Source organism: Acomys minous, assembly GCF_964271855.1.
Source record: "Acomys minous genome assembly, chromosome: 3".
In the NCBI taxonomy this organism is placed as follows: Eukaryota; Metazoa; Chordata; class Mammalia; order Rodentia; family Muridae; genus Acomys; species Acomys minous.
The window spans coordinates 56,957,047-56,974,108 of record NC_140485.1 but is presented as its reverse complement, the minus strand read 5'-3'; the positions used below and the strand labels follow the sequence as shown (position 1 = coordinate 56,974,108).

Below are 17,062 nucleotides of genomic sequence, written 5' to 3'. Positions count from 1 at the left end.
ATCAAATGGGAACACCTGGACTCCACGAAGTCTGAAGGCACTTGGAAAGGAAGCTATCCTCCCTCCTCAGCTACAACTTTGGACAAAGCAAAGGACAATGACAGAACCAGAATTACACCTTGTCCAAAACAAATTCTTCAAAGAAAGGAAGTCAGGAGCAGGGAAAAGTGACCCAAAAACTCTAGTTGTGCAGTTCAGAGAGAGACTACAGCTCAGTAGAAACCTCACCCAAGGTCATTAGTAAACAGTGGGGCAGCATTGAAGGACACAGCTGAGGAAACCAAAGTGCAGACCAAGAGGGGAAGTACCTTCACAGGTGTGAGCCAGTCCCTCTGCAGCACAACTTGTCAAGACTCCCTCCCCAGCTCTCAGCAAAGATACTAACAAACTGGTATTTCTGTCCACATGTCAGATAAAAAGGTACACTTCTCTAAACATGTGAACTCCTGTCTTTCTATTGAGAGCTGCTTTCTTCTCTGCAGTAGGCAGACGTTGCCACAGCATAGTATGGGCACAAACAATTCAGCGAGGCTTTCTAAGTAAAGAACACTCCCAGGTCTCCCCAAACCAGGAAGGGAATCAGTTCTCACAAAGATATTAACTAGGTCCTATGTCACAACTTTTTTCTAAAAAACATGCAGCTAGAGTTAAGTCTCATTTTCCAAGTAATTCCCATCAAAACTGGAAAGGTCTCCATCCTTCAAGATAGACCTGCTTTGGGGCTTATGTGGGTTCTTCGAAAGGAGGAACTCAAAGTCTCTTCTGTTCTTCAGAAAGGACTGACCACAGGGGCAGCAGCACGCCAGCACCGTGGTAATAAGGTCACAGATGGAAGAGCCCTTCTTACCCTTCATAGTTTTTCCCACCAAAGGGAGTCATCCTCTCACTTAACTCAGGCAAACTTTGGTCAGCTTACTAATGGAAGACTCTACAGTTCCCAGCCTGCTATTAGAACCTTCCACTATGAAGACACACCCACACAGTGACAGTCACATGCAGAACCTGTGTTCCAGGTATGAGTGAGATCACCTAGACAAAGCCAACCTAACACACCAAGAAAGCAAAAAGCACTGGTTACTCTAGCTCATGGTGTTCTGTGATGGGCTATCAAATAATTTCTGTAGCTAGACAGTAATAATATCAGGGTAGGAACTGCACTTTTCTCCCTATAGCACAGAACTATTAGCAGAGCTGGGACAAAAACAGATACTGTAACTACTAGGCCTCATACAGAGGAAAGAAACCTGAATCTTGGCAATTTAGAACGAGGAAAACTTGATTAATATGCAGATCTCATGAGGAACATCTTGGACAAAAATGTAGAACGTATAGGGAGTAGAGGAATTGAACTGTTTTGTGTCTCTGACTGTCAATGCGTTAAACCAAACTGTGTGCACCTGTGAGGGCTTCTATTTTACTCTTCAAGATTCAGGGCAGGACATGGCCAAAGGCTCCAACAACCTTCAGGACCTACCCAGAAAAGCAGAAAGAGGCTCACTTAAAAAAATTTATCTCATAGCTGGGCTGTGGTGGCACACACCTTTAATCCCAGCATTTGGGAGGCAAAGGCAGGGGAATTTCTGTGGAGTTTGAGGCCAGGCTGATCCACAGAGAGAATTCTAGGACAGCCAGGACTATACAGAGAAACCCTGTCTTGAAAAACCAAAAAAAAAAATAAATAAGAATTCATAACATGGCCTTTGAACAGGTCTGCCTGCCTGGCTCTATCTGTCTATGCAGCGTACAGGGAAAGGAAGTGTGCTGGCTAGTTTTATGCCTGCTTGACACAACCTAGGGCCATTTGTGAAGAGGGAACTTGAATCGAGAAAATGTGCCCACCAGATTGGCCTGTGAAAAGCCTGTAGTACATTTTCCTGATTGATAGATGACATGGGAGGGCCCAGCTCGCTATAGGCAGCGCTCCTCTTAGACTGGGTGGTCCTGGGTACTATAAGAAGGCAGGCTGAGCAAACCATATGGAAGCAAGCTAGTAAATAGCACTTCTTCACAGACTCCACATCTGTTCCTGCCTCCAGGTTCCAACATTGAGTTCCTGCCTTGATTTATCTGGATGTTGGACTATAAGGCAGACATGAAATAAAACCTTTCCTCCCGGGCTAGAGAGGTGGCTTAGTGAATAACAGCGCTGCCTGGGCCAGGCATGGTAGTGCACACCTTTAATCCCAGCACTCAAGAGGCAGAGAGAGACAGGTGGATTGCTGTGAGTTTGAGGCCAGCCTGGTCTACAGAGTGAGTTCCAGGATAACCAAGGCTACACAGAGAAACTCTTGTCTCAAAAAAACAACAACAACAAAAACAAAACAAACACACAGAGCATAAGTCCCACAGCCCTCATCCCAGCCCTTATCAGGGGCAGGAGCTATTCTGCCACCTCTGGCAGAACTCTGTCTATACGTGGCAAAAGGAAGATAAAAGTTTAGTTAAATGTGACCCACACAGTGGTGGCTCATGCCTTCAATCCGAGTACTTGGGAGACAGAGACAGGTGGAGCTCTGAGTCCAAGGCCAACCTGGTCTACAGAGCAAGGTCCAGGATGGCCGGAACCAGAAGCCCCGAAAAACCAAAGTTTGGTTAAAGTGACTTTTTGGCTAATAACCTCTCAATTCTGACATCTAAAACAAGAAGTGATAAAGAAAATACTCAGCTCCCAATGTTCCATCTATCAAAAGAGATGTCACCAAGAGCTCTAGAGCACACTGCTGTGTGAGCTGAGACGTCATCCTGGAGTCTCTGTTGATCCTACCATTTGACTCACTTTATACTTCACCTTTGTGCCTAAAATCTTGGGCCTCATCTTAGGCTCTTATTTGTAAAGAAATCTTGAAGCTCACCCCTACATCTGGCATACCAAGTCATGCCACTAAAACCTGACAGGACCAAGGCTTAGTTCTTACCCATGAGGGGCTAGATTCGTTGTTACAAGCACTGTCTTCACTTCCTCCACACCACTGCCATCAACTGCAGTGTCTGGAGTTGTCACAACCACCACCTCCTCCATGTGAACGCTCACATCTGGGGTCGCCATGGCTCAGCAGAAGATGCTTGAGGTCTACAGTGTCACTTCTCCAGGGTCTCAATTCCTAGAGCAAGCAAAGCAGAGCACAGGTTACAGAATAGTTCCCACTGGTACAACAGAATCCATAGCAGAGCACTGTCTATTATGTCCAAGGCTATCTGGGGCGCTATCTCCAGCTGAAGCAATTGCTGACACAGTACACAGTAGACACCACCGAAGACTCTCCTCCAAGCCCCACCTACTGCTCTTGGACAAGAAATGACCGAAGTGTAGCGCTTGGAGGCTCTAGACTGGTAGGTGCCATGGACAAGCCCAACCCTTCCCCTGGCTGGAAGGGTTACACTCCTCCACTCACCCACACAGGCCTGGAAGCTCAGAGGCAGCAGCAGGCTATGGAAGGAGTGCAGAGTCCGGGTAATTCTCCTGAAGGCAGGGTTCCTAATCACTACTGTTCCCTCTGCATCTCCCAGCTGAATTCAAAGGTGATCTGATCCCTTAGTTTGTCTCTTATTCTTTCTCTCTCCCTTGCACTTTCTCTGTCTGTCTCTTTTTCTGTCCCCAAGGGGCACTCCTCCTCTCCTTTTATTCTTTCCCCACACTTCTATAATAAATCCATATCAGAAGAAAAAAGTGATCTGAGCCCAGGTATGGATAGGAAGCAACTGACTACAGGAAAGTACAGTAAATTCCACATGAGATAGAAAGGGGAAAATGGGGCAGGGCATGGTGGTGCACACCTTTAATCCCAGCACTTGGGAGGCAGAGGCAGGCGGATCACTGTGAGTTCAAGGCCACCCTGGTCTACAAAGCAAGCCCAGAACAGCCAAGAAAGGGAAAAATGGCCTGTTTTTTAAATAACAACAACAATAAGTTGTTATTATTTATTGTAATTATTAATAGTTTTTGTTTTTGCTGACCCTATCCTAGACAAATCCAAGCTCTAACTTTACAATGATAGTAGTAGCTTCAAAAGCACCAAATTCAGAATGAGTGTCTTCCTCACTAGAGGACCATGTCTCAAGAGCCTGGAGACTGTGTTCTCTCACATACCATGCTCTGTGCCAGGCCCAGGCTGGACCCAGTCATGAAATGTTGGGGTATGCAACAGCATGGGTTTCTAAGAGGACAAAAAAGGAGGCTCTAAAGTCAGAGTGGAACATGGTATAGACAGGGAGGATATAGAGACAGGCCTGCTCATAGCTACACAGGGTCCTAAGATGATGTATGTGTGGACCTAACCCTACATGGCAAAACCAGAGTTTGGGCACTGACATACAGAGCAGACTGCTGTGATCATCACTGCTAACTCTCAGCTTGGTAGAATCTAGAATCATCCACCCATGCTTGGGGGGATTGTCCCCTATACATGGGCTATTCCCTGGGCAGGGAATCCTGGCCTATATAAGCAGAGAAGGGAATCTGAGAAGCACACGTGCATTTGTTGCTTTTTCCTTGTCACTAGCCACTTCAAGTTCCTGCTGCCTTGACTTCCTTGCTGTAACGGACTGATTATTCCTTGAACTTGAACTGTGTCTGAAATAAATCCCTTTCTCTCTCCCTCTCTCCCTCCCCCCCCCCTTTTGGTTTTTCAACACAGAGTTTCTCTGTGTAGCCTTGGATCTCCTAGACTCACTTTGTAGACCAGGCTGGCCTCAAACTCACAGCGATATGCCTGCCTCTGCCTCCCAAGTGCTGGGATTAAAGGCATATGCCCCCATGCTTGGCTTCCTTTCTCTCTTAAATTGCTTTTGTTAGGGTTGGGGTTTTTTGTTTTTGTTGTTGTTGGTGGTGGTGGTAGTGGTGGCAGTGGTGATTTTGTTTTCGAGACAGGGTTTCTCTGTGTAACCTTGGCTGTCCTGGACTCACTTTGTAGACCATGCTGGCCTCGAACTCACAGTGATCCACCTGCCTCTGCCTCTGCCTAATCCAAGTGCTGGGATTAAAGGCGTGCACCACCACTGCCTGGCTGGTTTTCTGTTTTTGTTTTTGTTTTGTTTTGTTTTATCACAGTAACATAACAAACAAACAAAACATAAGACAATCACACTGAGGTATCAGACTGGGCCATGGACAGTATTCACAAGGCTGCAGGACCCTTGCAGAGCACAGCATGATGGAGTAAAGGCAAAATCTTCCTTGGCTGGGTATGGTGACACATACCTGCAATACCAGTCTTCAGGAGGCTAAGCAAAGAGGATCCCAAGTCAGAGGTCGGCATGTATTACAGTAAGATTCTGTCTCTAGCCACATGGATCAGGGAGTAAAAGCTCATTTTTACTGACACCTAAATTTGATTTCTGAGAGCCACCTATGGAGAGAACTGACTGACACAAGCTATCCCCTGACACATGCACATACATTATAAAATGTATGTGTACACACACACACTCTCTCTCTCTAAATAAATGCAATTTTTCATTAGTTTATTTAAATAAATGCAATTTTTCAAAAGTTTAAAATAAAGGAGCCAGGTTTGGTGGCACGCCTTTAATCTCAGCACTTGGGAGGCAGAGGCAGATGGATCTCTGTGAGTTCAAGACCAGCCTATTCTACAAAGAGAGTCTAGGACAGCCAGGAACACACAGAGAAACTCTGTCTTGGAAAAACCATACCACACCACACACTACACAAGAGAAACCCTGTCTCAAAAAACCAAGCCAAACAAACTGGATGACATACAAAGAGCCAGAAAAGACAGATTATTCTCAAGGGAAAAATAACCAAGAGATACTTACTCCAAGCTGACTGCCATAGTTAACAGAGACTTGTAGACAACTAACTACACCACCCTCCAAGAGTAAGCCACAAAACAGAAGCTGTCACCAATCAAAATTCTGAGAATAAAAAATAAGCAGGACTGTATACTTGAGTGTAGAATGCTTATTTGGTATGTTCAAGGCCCAGGGTCCACCCAATCTTAGCACCACCAAAAAGTGAGAGAGGAGGTGGAGGTCGGGGAGGGAGAGAGAGAGGGAGAAAGGGAGGGGGCGGATCAATAAAAATAAATACAAAATAAAGCAATACTGGCTGGGAGCCATGATGTCATGGAGACAACAGAAAACTGAAGCAGCACCAGGGAACATAGGACAGATCCTCAGAAGTATCAATCTGGGCATGAGCAAACAGGCTAGGAAGCAGGCTGAGCTGAGCTTCACAAAGGTGCCACAAGACAATACGCTAATGTGTCTGTCCCTGGAGTCCGAGAGCAGAGAAAGAAACATATCAAGCTGAAAAAACATTTTAATATACACTTGCTGAATATAGCCAGGCACGGCTGAGCACATTACACACTGTGACATCAACACTCAGAAGGCAGAGGCAGAAGGTTTGCCACAAATTCAAGGCCAGCTGGGTGACCAATCAAAATCCTGCCTTAAAGAAAAAGGAATTGCTAAATGTTTTCCAAATCTAGTGAAAGACAAACATGCATATTCTAGAGCTTGGCAAGCCTCCAATGGACATACATATTCCAGTCAGAATCAAGCTGAAAAAAAATGAAAACACTCCAAGTATCAAGTAAGAAGCACTTTTTATCATACAGTAATTGGAGTTCTCACAAGAAATCACAGGGGCTGCAAGGTAAAGAACCTTTTATTTTATTTTTGGTCCTGGAGAACAAATCCAGGGCCTCCTGCATGCCCTCTTTCTACTTAAAAATAAATAAATAAATAAAATTTAAAATTATATATCTATATATATATTTTGCTTGCAAGTATGTATATTCATCACCTGGGTGCCTGGGGCTCATAGAGGCCAAAGAGGGCATCACATCCCCAGGAACCACGGCTACAAATGGTCATAAGCTACAATGTGGGCGGGTGCTGGGAGCCAAGCCCAGGTCTCTAGAAGAGCAGCAAGCACTCTTAAGCACGGAGGCATCTTACCTAAAAGAATGTGCTACTGTTGACAAACAATGGCGAAAAGGTTACAATACAGAACCCTTCCCCACCCTTTTGGTAGTGCTTCCCCATCCTTTGGTGGTAAGTCTTTGTATCTGCTTGCATACCAGACAATGTTACAGTTTTTGCTTTCAGCTACAATACAAGGGTTATTTGGTTTTGTTTTCCCTAAAACCAGATCGCCTTCGGTTGCACAGGCTCTTCTCACACTCTTGGGCTCAAGTAGTCCTATTTCAGTTTGGACTCCAGGCACTTACCACTAGAGCTAGTTTATAATACATCATTTTCTTCCTGAGACAGGGTCTCATATAACATAGGCTGGCCTTGAACACCCAATGTAGCTGAGGATGACCTTGAGCTTTGGTCTTCCTGCCTCTCCTGAGTGGCATAGTACAGGCATGAACTACTGTACCTAATTTATGAGGTGCTGGAGATGGAACCCAGGCCCTTGTGCATGGACCTTCCCAGTTAAGCCATATCTCTGGCCCTTGCTATGCACATTTGATTATTTATTTGGCACATGTGTTCGTATACTTCAATCCCTGTGTTGAAGTCAGAGAACTGACGTAAAGGAATCAGTTCTTTCCTTCCATCATGTTGGTCCTAGGTATCCAACCACATCAGCTGGCTTGGTGGCAGGTGCCTTTGCCTTTGGAGACCCTGGCTGGCCCTGTTATACATACTTGAGTAGGTAGTCTGGCTACCCATCAGTCCATCTGTCTGTCCTTCATTCCTTCCTTTTTCCTATTTTTCTTTTTGAGACAGGAGCTTACTCTGTAGCTCAGGCTGGCCTAGAGCTCACAGTGACTCCCTTGCCTTAGTCTTGAGAATGTTGGGATCACAAATGTAAAATGTCAAATCTGGCTGGCCAGTTATTTATTTATTTATTTATTTTTAGACACTAAAAATATTCTTTGAAATATCTGGTGGCATTACCTATAATCCCAGGAACTCTGGAACCTGAGGTAGGAAAATTGCAAGTTCCAAGCCAGCCTGGACAACTTAGTGAGACCTTGTCTCAAAAAGTACAAACAAAGAGCGAAAAATGCAGGTATATCAAAATTCTCTATATTCCAGATAGTGGAAGAATATTCAAAATAAAAAGAAAAAAGCTCTCAGAGGAGTTAGGGCTAAAAGGCATGAAGCAAACAAAAGCACTTATTACTCAGTGAAAGAAGCCACACCCTGTAGGATTTTCCCCTCTGACATTAGGGAAACAGTAGTTGCAGAGGGAGGGAGGGAGAGAGCTGAACAGAGGCGCACATGGGTTCTCTTGGGTATTGAAGTTATTCTACACTATACTGTAAGCAAGGTGCTCATGTGTCATCAGGTTAGAGTTAGGTTTCACAAGAGCCCTACTATGAACTGTGGACTTCGAGTGACATGTCACTACAGGCATATCTGCTGCAGCCTAGATTCCATGGAGTTTACAGGGAGAGAACCTGGGAAAAGGAGAGGAACACATAGAGATTGTTACTGTGACAAACTTCTTGTTGCTATAATAAAAGCAACTAACCTGGATGATAATTTGAGGGTATAGGCTACGATGGTAAGGAAGTCCTGGGAGCAGCTGCATGAGGCAGGAAGTGAGAAAACTGTGGTCATTTAGTCTAGGACCCCACCCCACCAACTGGTGCTGCCACCCTACCACGGTCTGACCACCTCAGCTTAAGCGAGATACTCTTGTTAGGTTGATACGAACCACCAAAGGGAATTTTGTGTCTTCCTCTCTAATTTGCCACAAGCCTATACTGCCCTAAAAATTAAGCGACTAATTTTGAAAATTTGAGAGAGGGGGTGGGAGAGAACACAGTATTAGAAAAATATATGGACTATAAACTGAAAAAAATTACAAATCTTGATTCTGATAAAGAACTTGCAGCCAGAATATATAAAAAACTACTCAATTTCAAAACTGAGTGAAAGACTGGAATAAACATGTTTTTGTGAAGACATAAGTATGGGAGATAAACATGTAAAATATTCAGCATAAGCAGGGTGTGGTGGCACACGCCTTTAACCCCGGCACTCAGGCAGGCAGACCTCTGTGAGTTCAAGGCCAGCCTGGTCTACAAAGCAAGTCCAGGACAGCCAAGGCTATACAGAGAAACCCTGTCTCTGGGGGTGTGGGGGGGAATCAGCATGGGCTAGGAATGAAACTTTGCTGATGGAGTGCTCTCCTAGAGTATAAAGTCCTGGGTCCTATCTCCAGCACAGCATAAAACTGGGTGTGATAGTGTACGTCTGTAATCTGAGCATGAAGGACATGTAGGCAAGAGGATTATAAGAAACAGAAACTCAAGGTCATTGAAACCTAGAAAGCAAGTTCCAGGTCAGCCTAGGATACAGGATGGGGGGTTTGCAGGGGGAAGGAGACAGAGACAGACACAGAGAGAGACCTACACATGCAGAGACAGAGACAGCAAGAGAGGAAGAAAGAAAAAGAAGGAAGGAGAAGACAGAGAGGGAGGAAGGGGAAAGGAGAAAGAGGAAGAGAAAGAAAGGACTCAACAACAGATGAAGGGGAAATGTTCATTAAAGCCTTGATGATGTGTTTCCACTACCATTTCCACAAAACGGCTTGAAAAAGACAGTAACAAGAAGTTGCCAAGGGGGGGTTGAAGAGATGACTCAGCTCTAAGTACTCGCTGTTCTTGCAGAAGACTTGGGTTCAGTTGCTAGCACCCACCTCAGGTGGCTCACAACTATCTGTACTCTAGTTCCAGGTAAAGTTGACACTTTCTCCTTGCCTCAGATACACTGATAATGAGGACTAGCCAGGCGGTGCAGGCACACTCCTTTAATACCAGCACTTGGAGGCAAAGACAGGCAGACCTCCAAGTTTGAGGCCAACCTGGTCTATAGAGTTTCAGAACAGCCAAGGCTACACGGGGAAACCCAATCTGGGGGGTGGAGGATGCCCTTGCAAAAGAAAGAAAAACAAACAAACAAAACCAAAACACACAAAAACAGATACTCATACACCAATGTGCATTCAGTAGGATTCACAACAGCCCAAACTGAAAACAACCTAAATGTCCATATAGCAAACAGAATGTAGCACACAGGTACAATGGGGTGTTATTTGCCATAAAAATGAAGTAAAATACAAGGCCTGCTACAACACAGAAAAGCTAAGAAAGCATTACTAGATGCGAAAGAAACCATATGGAAAACACAGGAAGAGTCAAATTTGTAGACAGAATGTAAAACAAAGAGTTCACTGAGGATGAAGTAGGGGAGGTGGAGCATTTAGTACAAAATGCTAAAATGGTGCTGCTTTTATTAAAATCTCAATCCTTCGATTATACCAATAAAGACTTGGAAGCCAGATCACAAAGGACAGTCACTTTAAGTTTCTCCCTGCCTTTTGCAAGCAGCTTTTACATTTAAATCACTGTAATTGTTAAGTGCAGGCCCTGCCTCCCTGTGTCTGGATTACAGGTGTGTAAAGCGCTGCCTGGCGGGGATCCCTTACAGTAGTTAAGTCTCATAGGTTTTATTTGATTCTCCATTTCCTTATTTTTTAGTGTTAGGGGTAAACTTTTAATTTTTCAAATGTGTAATCTATCCTTGCTGATTTATTCTGAATTTATTCCCTGGCAAACTTTAACATTCTAGTCTTAATTAAACAGGATGCCAATTTGTCCACTATCTCGTTATTTCCAGATGTTCTGTCTGTCTTCCCTGGATGTCTCTGCTAAGGTTTGCTGGAGTTTGCCTTTTCCATTTGCGCCTCTCATTCCCAGACATCTTTGCCAGTTAGTCTTTTCCCATTTTGATGACCGTATCGCTATACCACTGTACACATTCCTAGCTGTTTGTCTTAGAAACAATTGTGCTGCACTGATTTTTATGATTCCTTCCTAATATGTGATAACACTGTGAACCTCAAGATTGTGTTATTTACTGGAGATAAACTGCTTTTAGTTGTGGTGTGGCTCAGCCTTAGAACATACCTTTACTCCAAGAGCTTACTGCTTGAATAATGTAAACAAAATTAAAGTTAACCATAGGTCAAGAGGGGGAGCAAGCAATCAGTTGACAGGATATGAACAAAGGATTATTAAGGAAAAACTACAGAGAGGAAGAGAACATGAGAAGGATGCAGGAATTAGAAAAGAGAGACATTCAGTTTGAAGGAGGTTTTTTTGAGGCCAGTGTGGAAGAGGGAGCATTCCTTCTGTGGTGTTAGCTAAGGAGGTCAGCTGGGTGTTTTCTCTGCCTCTCTGAGCTGGCAGGCTTTCACCCCAGCATCTGTCTTTACTGGTAAAAATCAAACGATTGAGATTTTGTTAAAAACAACAATATGGGATGATGAAAAATTCAAGAAATGATAGACAGTTAACCTTTTATATGTATTTTGTCATAATAAAAGCTCTTTTGTTTGTTTTGTTTTGTTTTTGGTTTGGGTTTTTTGTTTGTTTGGTTTTTGGGTTTTTTGTTTGTTTGGTTTTTGGGTTTTTGTTTTGTTTTGTTTTGTTTTGTTTTTTTGAGATGAGGTCTCATTATGTAGCCATGGTTGTGCTGTCCTGGAACTCACTCTGTAGACTAGGCTGGCCTCAAACTCACAGAAATCCACTTGCTTCTGCTTCCTGAGTGCTGGGATTAAAGGTGTGTGCGACTACCGCCTCTCCAGTGCTGGGATTAAAGGCACGCATCATCATGTTTGGCTAACAAAAATATTTTTAACTGAAAAGGTATTTAATTATTTATTATGTATACAGTATTATGCCAGAAGAGGATAACAGATCTCATAGACAGTTGTGAGCCACCACGTGGTTGCTGGTTGCTGGGAATTGAACTCAGGACTTTTGGAAGAACAGCCAGTGCTCTTAGCCTCTAAGCCATCTCTCCAGCCCCCAAAAATTATTTTTCTAAAGGATTCATTTGCCCAGTGTGCTGGCACATGCTTATACTCTTGGCAGTTGAGGTAGAAGCAAGAGGATCAGGAGTTCAAAGTCATCTTCTGATATATAAAGAGTTCAAAACCAGCTACACTACATGTGCTCCTGTCTTTAAAAAGGAAAGAAAGAGGGCTGGAGAAATGGCTCAGAGGTTTAGAGCACTGTCTGTTCTTCCAAAGGTCCTGAGTTCAATTCTCAGCAACTACATGGTGGCTCACAACCATATATAATGAGATCTGGTGCCCTCTTCTGGAGTGTAAGCTAAGTGCAGGCAGAACACTGTATAAATGATAAATAAAATAAAAATCTTTATAAGAAAGAAAATGTAATGCGATTATAATAATTCCATCAGGTTTATATATAGGCTAGAAGACTGAGACCATAAATACTTGTTAAGGGTGAATAAACAGTTCAACAGTTAGGAGTGTTTCTTGCTCTTGCAGAGTTCCCAAGACCTACATCAGGGCCTCACGGCCACATGTAACTCCAGCACATAGAGAGAGACAAGAGATAGAAGCAGGCAGGCAGGCAGGCAGGGAGACAGACAGACACAGACAGACAGACAGACACACACACACACACACACACACACAGAGAGAGAGAGAGAGAGAGAGAGAGAGAGAGAGAGAGAGAGAATATATAAATAAAAACACAGCATGGTAGGACCTAAAAAAGTACTTTGGAGACAGAGGCAAGAAGATCTCCGAGTTCAAGGCCAGAATAATCTACATAGTGAGACTTCTTTAAAATAAATATTTGCCAGGCAGCAGTGGTGCACACCTTGGATCCCAATACTCAGGTCCCAGAAGCAGGTGGATCGCCAAGTTCAAGGCCTGCTCTGCAAGTTCCAGGACGCCAGAACCACACAGAGAATCTCAGTCTCAAAAACCAAAATAAAGCAGGGCAGTGGTGGCGCATGCCTTTAATCCCAGCATTTGGAGGCAGGTGGATCGCTGTGAGTTCAAGACCAGCCTGGTCTACAAAGTGAGTCCAGGACAGCCAAGGCTACACAGAGAAACCCTGTCTCGAAAAACAAACAAACAAATAAATAAAGGCTAGAGAGATGGCTCAGCTGGTAAAAAAGCACTAGCTGTTCTTCCAGAGAACCTGTGTTCAATTCTCAGGACCCACATAACAGCTCACAACTGTCTGTAACTCCAACTGCAGAGAATCAGACACCCTCTACAGACATATATCCCAACAAACCAACAATGCACATATAAGTGATAAAATAATAAAAATTTAAAAAGTTTAAGAACTCCAAATACATACATACATACATACATACATAATACTTGTTAAAATAATCAGAATTTTTTGTTATTATACTTCAAGACAGGGCTTCTCTGTGTAGTCCTGGTTGTCCTAAAACTTGCTCTGTTGACCAGGCTAGCCTCAAACTCAGAGATCTGCCTGCCTCTGCTTCCCAAGTCCTGGGATGAAAGGAGTGTGCCACCATGCCAGGCTCAGAACTTGTTTTTTAACAAGTTTATTATTTATTTGTGTTTTAGAGATTATGCTTATGTCATAGAGCATTGGGGTTAAAGAATAACTCAGTGGCAATAATTTTCTTTTCCACTTTGAGGGTCCTGGGGAATCAAACCCATGCATGTTGTTAGGTGTAGCAGTAAGTGCCCTTGTCTGATGATCCTGGCCTCAGAAATGTTTTTCTTTTTTTAAGACAGCATCTCACCATTTAGCCCTTGCTGACCTGAATAGAACTCACTATTAGATCAAACTGGCCTTGAACTCTCAGAGATCTGCCTGACTCTGCCTCTCCACGACAGGCATTAAAGGTGTGTGAGCTACCATGCCTGGCTCAAACCTTGATTTTTTCATTGTTTGTTTACTTTACATTACATCCCGATTGGCGTTTTCCCTCCCACCCCTGACACGCTCAGAGAACTCCATCTTTATAATAATTGTGACTGACTAGCACTCACCAAGCAGCAAGTATGTCTGAGGACAGAAGCAGTTCTCAAACAGCCTCCACCTCCACAGCCATACTCCAGTCTCTACAATGAAGCCTTTTGTGACAGAACCAACCAGAGAGCCAGCCACAAAACATCCCCTTAGAGAGCTCAGATTCTATTAAACCATATAGCCAGCTTATAGCCCAGCACCTTTTTATTCAGGAGAGATAGGATCTTGTTATGTTACCCAAACAAGCCTCAAACTTATGACCCTCTGCCTCAGCCTTTTGAATGCTTTGGAATTACTCATCTGTACCACCGCCACACCTGGAAAGACTTAAGAACTTCTGCTAGAAAGAGTAATGGTTAACTTTCAGATTCCCCTAGTTTATTACCTCCCTGAAAACATACCAACCAATGATCTTGGTTCTGGGCAGACCTGGGTCTCTAGAGGATTCCCAAAGGCTAACGGGAAGTAAAGGTTGGGACCTCTGGGCTCCCAAATCACCAATAACATCCAGTCATGTAGTATCCTTGACCCAAAGACCCAAGGAACCAAATATGTAGGCTGACTAAAAGCAAGGATGGTCACATGGAAACCTTCACAAAGAAAAAAACAAGAAACTAGGGGCCATGCTCCAAAATAATCACAAACTTGTAAAAGTGAGCCCCACCAGCAGATTTGGTTGAGTCAGAGTAAGAAGGAAAATCATCCAGCACTAAATCCACAAGCTTTACTACAGGGAACACAGAGAACATATACTTGGAATATATTGTTTGAGCCGGGCATAGTGGCACAATCCGATAATCCCAGCACTCGGGAGGCAGAAACAGGCAGAACGATGTGAGTTCAAGGCCAGCCTGGTCTACAAAGTAAGTCCAGGACAGCCAAAGCTACACAGAGAAACCCTGTCTTGAGAAAAAAATAATAAAATAAAATAAAAGGAGGGGCTGGTGAGATGGCTCAGTGGTTAAGAGCACTGACTGCTCTTCCAGAGGTCCTGAGTTCAATTCCCAGCAACCACATGGTGGCTCACAACCATATATAATGTGATTTCATGCCCTCTTCTGATCTGCGGATGTATATGTACGCAGAGCACTGTATACATAATAATAAATACATATTAAAAAAAAAAAGAATATCCAGGTGAGGTGGTGCACGCCTTTAATCCCAGCACTCGGGAGGCAGAGGCAGGCCAATCTCTGAGTTCAAGGTCAACTGGTCTACAAAGAGAGTCTAGGACAGCTAGGGCTATTATAAAGCAAAACCCTGTCTCGAAAAACATATATATACATGTTTGGCAAACAGTGGGGAATATGAATGCAAGTTGTGTGCCTTGATGCTTGTGCACAGGTCAGAGGTGTCCACAGTGTGATAGGCCAGGCTAGCTAGTCAGTGAGCTTCTCAGGGTTCTCCTGCCTCTACTTCCCATTCCCCTGTAACTGGGCTAGAATCGCAGACACTGCTGCTACATGCGCAGCTTCTCTGTGAGCTCTGGGGATTTGAACTTAATCACACTGCAAAGCAAGCACTTTCACTCATTGAGCCACTTCCCCGGCCTCAGCAGAATATAATTAAGCGCAGGGTACTAGTAATCAGAAACCAGGGATAAGACAGGACTTCTCCTGATTAAAAATGTATAGAAAACGAGCCATGGAGAAGAAAGGAAAAACAAAGAACAAAGGAAGGAAAAAGAAGTAGTAAAACAAAACAAAAAACAAAAAAATATTTCCTAAATTCAGTGGGAGAATACTTGTCAAGCCTGCATATAAACTTATATGAGGCCGTAAGTTCCAACCCTAAAACTGAGAAAAAAAAAAATCAAAATATCTTTGGCTACAACAAGCCTTTTACTATCACCCCAACATAAATTTGGAAGCTTTGCAACAGAAGGAGGCACGCTGAAGTCATGGTAGGGGTCTCGTCTGTGAACATGTCCAGCTATGAAGGAGTTTCTGGAAATCCCCACCCTCAGGCTAGGCCAACCCAGGTGTGCAAAGACAATCTTCAAAAGCTTCTCAGGCAGGAAGCCTACAAGGAATTCATGTACATTGGCAGACTTCCTATTTCTAAACATTTCTCACTAATGTAGTGTTTGAGAGTTAGGCTTCAAAGACCTTTAGACAAGTCTCAACAAATATTTTAAAATTCACTTTAATAAAAATATTACATTGAGCCTGTCGGTGGTAGTGCACTCCTTTAATCCTAGCACTCCGGAGGCTGAGGCAGACAGCTGCTATATTAGTTCAAGGCCAGGCTGGTCTACAGAGTGAGTTCCAGGACAGCCAGGGCTACACAGGGAAACCTTGTCTTAAAGAAAAAATAATAATCCACTGAACTGGACATGGTGGAACATACCTATAATCTCTACTCAGAGGAGACTGAGGCAGAAAGATTGCTCCAAGTCTCAAAGTTTATATAACAGTATAATCCTACCTCAAAATACACACACACACACACACACACACACACTCTTACAATTCTATAATTCCAGCACTTATAAGACTGATAGAAGCATGATGATATGGCTATATAACGGCATCAAGGCCATCCTTTAATTCCAGCTTATAGAAGGCAGAGACAGGTAGTCTCTGAATTTTGAGGCCAGCCTGGTGTACATAATAAATTCAGGACAGAGAGACCCTGTCTCAAAAAAAAAAAGAAAAGAAAAGAAAAGAAAAGAAAAAGAAAAATGTTGAGTTAGTTTCAGGCCACTCAAGATTTTTTTTTTTTAATTCCTCATTTTCTCTGTAGCTCTGGTTGTCTTGGAACTCACTCTGTAGAGCAGGCTGACCTCGAACTCAGAAGCCCACCTTCCTCTGCTTCCCACACGCTAGGATACAGCCCCAGTCTTTGGGAAGGCAGGATGGGAGAATGGAAGAGGGAATGACATTTGGCAAACCCAATTAAGACTGGCTCATGCCTTTAATCCCAGCACTCGGGAGGCAGAGGCAGGAGGATCGCTGTGAGTTCGAGGCCAGCCTGGTCTACAAAGTGAGTCCAGGACAGGTAAGGACTCACACACAGGACACAGAGAAATCGTGTCTCGAAAAACCAAAAAAAAAAAAAAAAAAGAAAGAAAGAAAGAAAGAAAGAAAGAAAAGAAAAAACCAAAAAAGCCTGTTTCGGAAGGCAGGGAGAATGGCGTTTGGCAAGCCCAATCCACGTGAGTACGTCTCCAGGTGCTGAAGGGCACCTAAACATCTTCCCTTTCCAGGTGGGTAGTAAAGAGTCTATGGCCTAGGATTGAGTTTGTTTTTCTAGGTGCTCTAACTCTCCGCCCCCCTCACACTCACACACACTGA

The 17,062-nt window shown here is 43.7% G+C and overlaps 1 protein-coding gene across 1 annotated transcript in view; it reads right to left on the bottom strand.

Annotated features, from left to right (window-relative positions):
* GMEB2 (glucocorticoid modulatory element binding protein 2) overlaps positions 1–17,062 on the bottom strand; it is a 41,781-nt gene that overhangs the window by 23,810 nt on the left and 909 nt on the right. The window contains exon 2 of the mRNA XM_084774848.1: positions 2,916–3,101. Within this exon, the coding sequence (XP_084630974.1) occupies positions 2,916–3,046 (131 nt within the window). The 5' untranslated portion in view covers positions 3,047–3,101. The remainder of the gene's footprint in view (positions 1–2,915; positions 3,102–17,062) is intronic.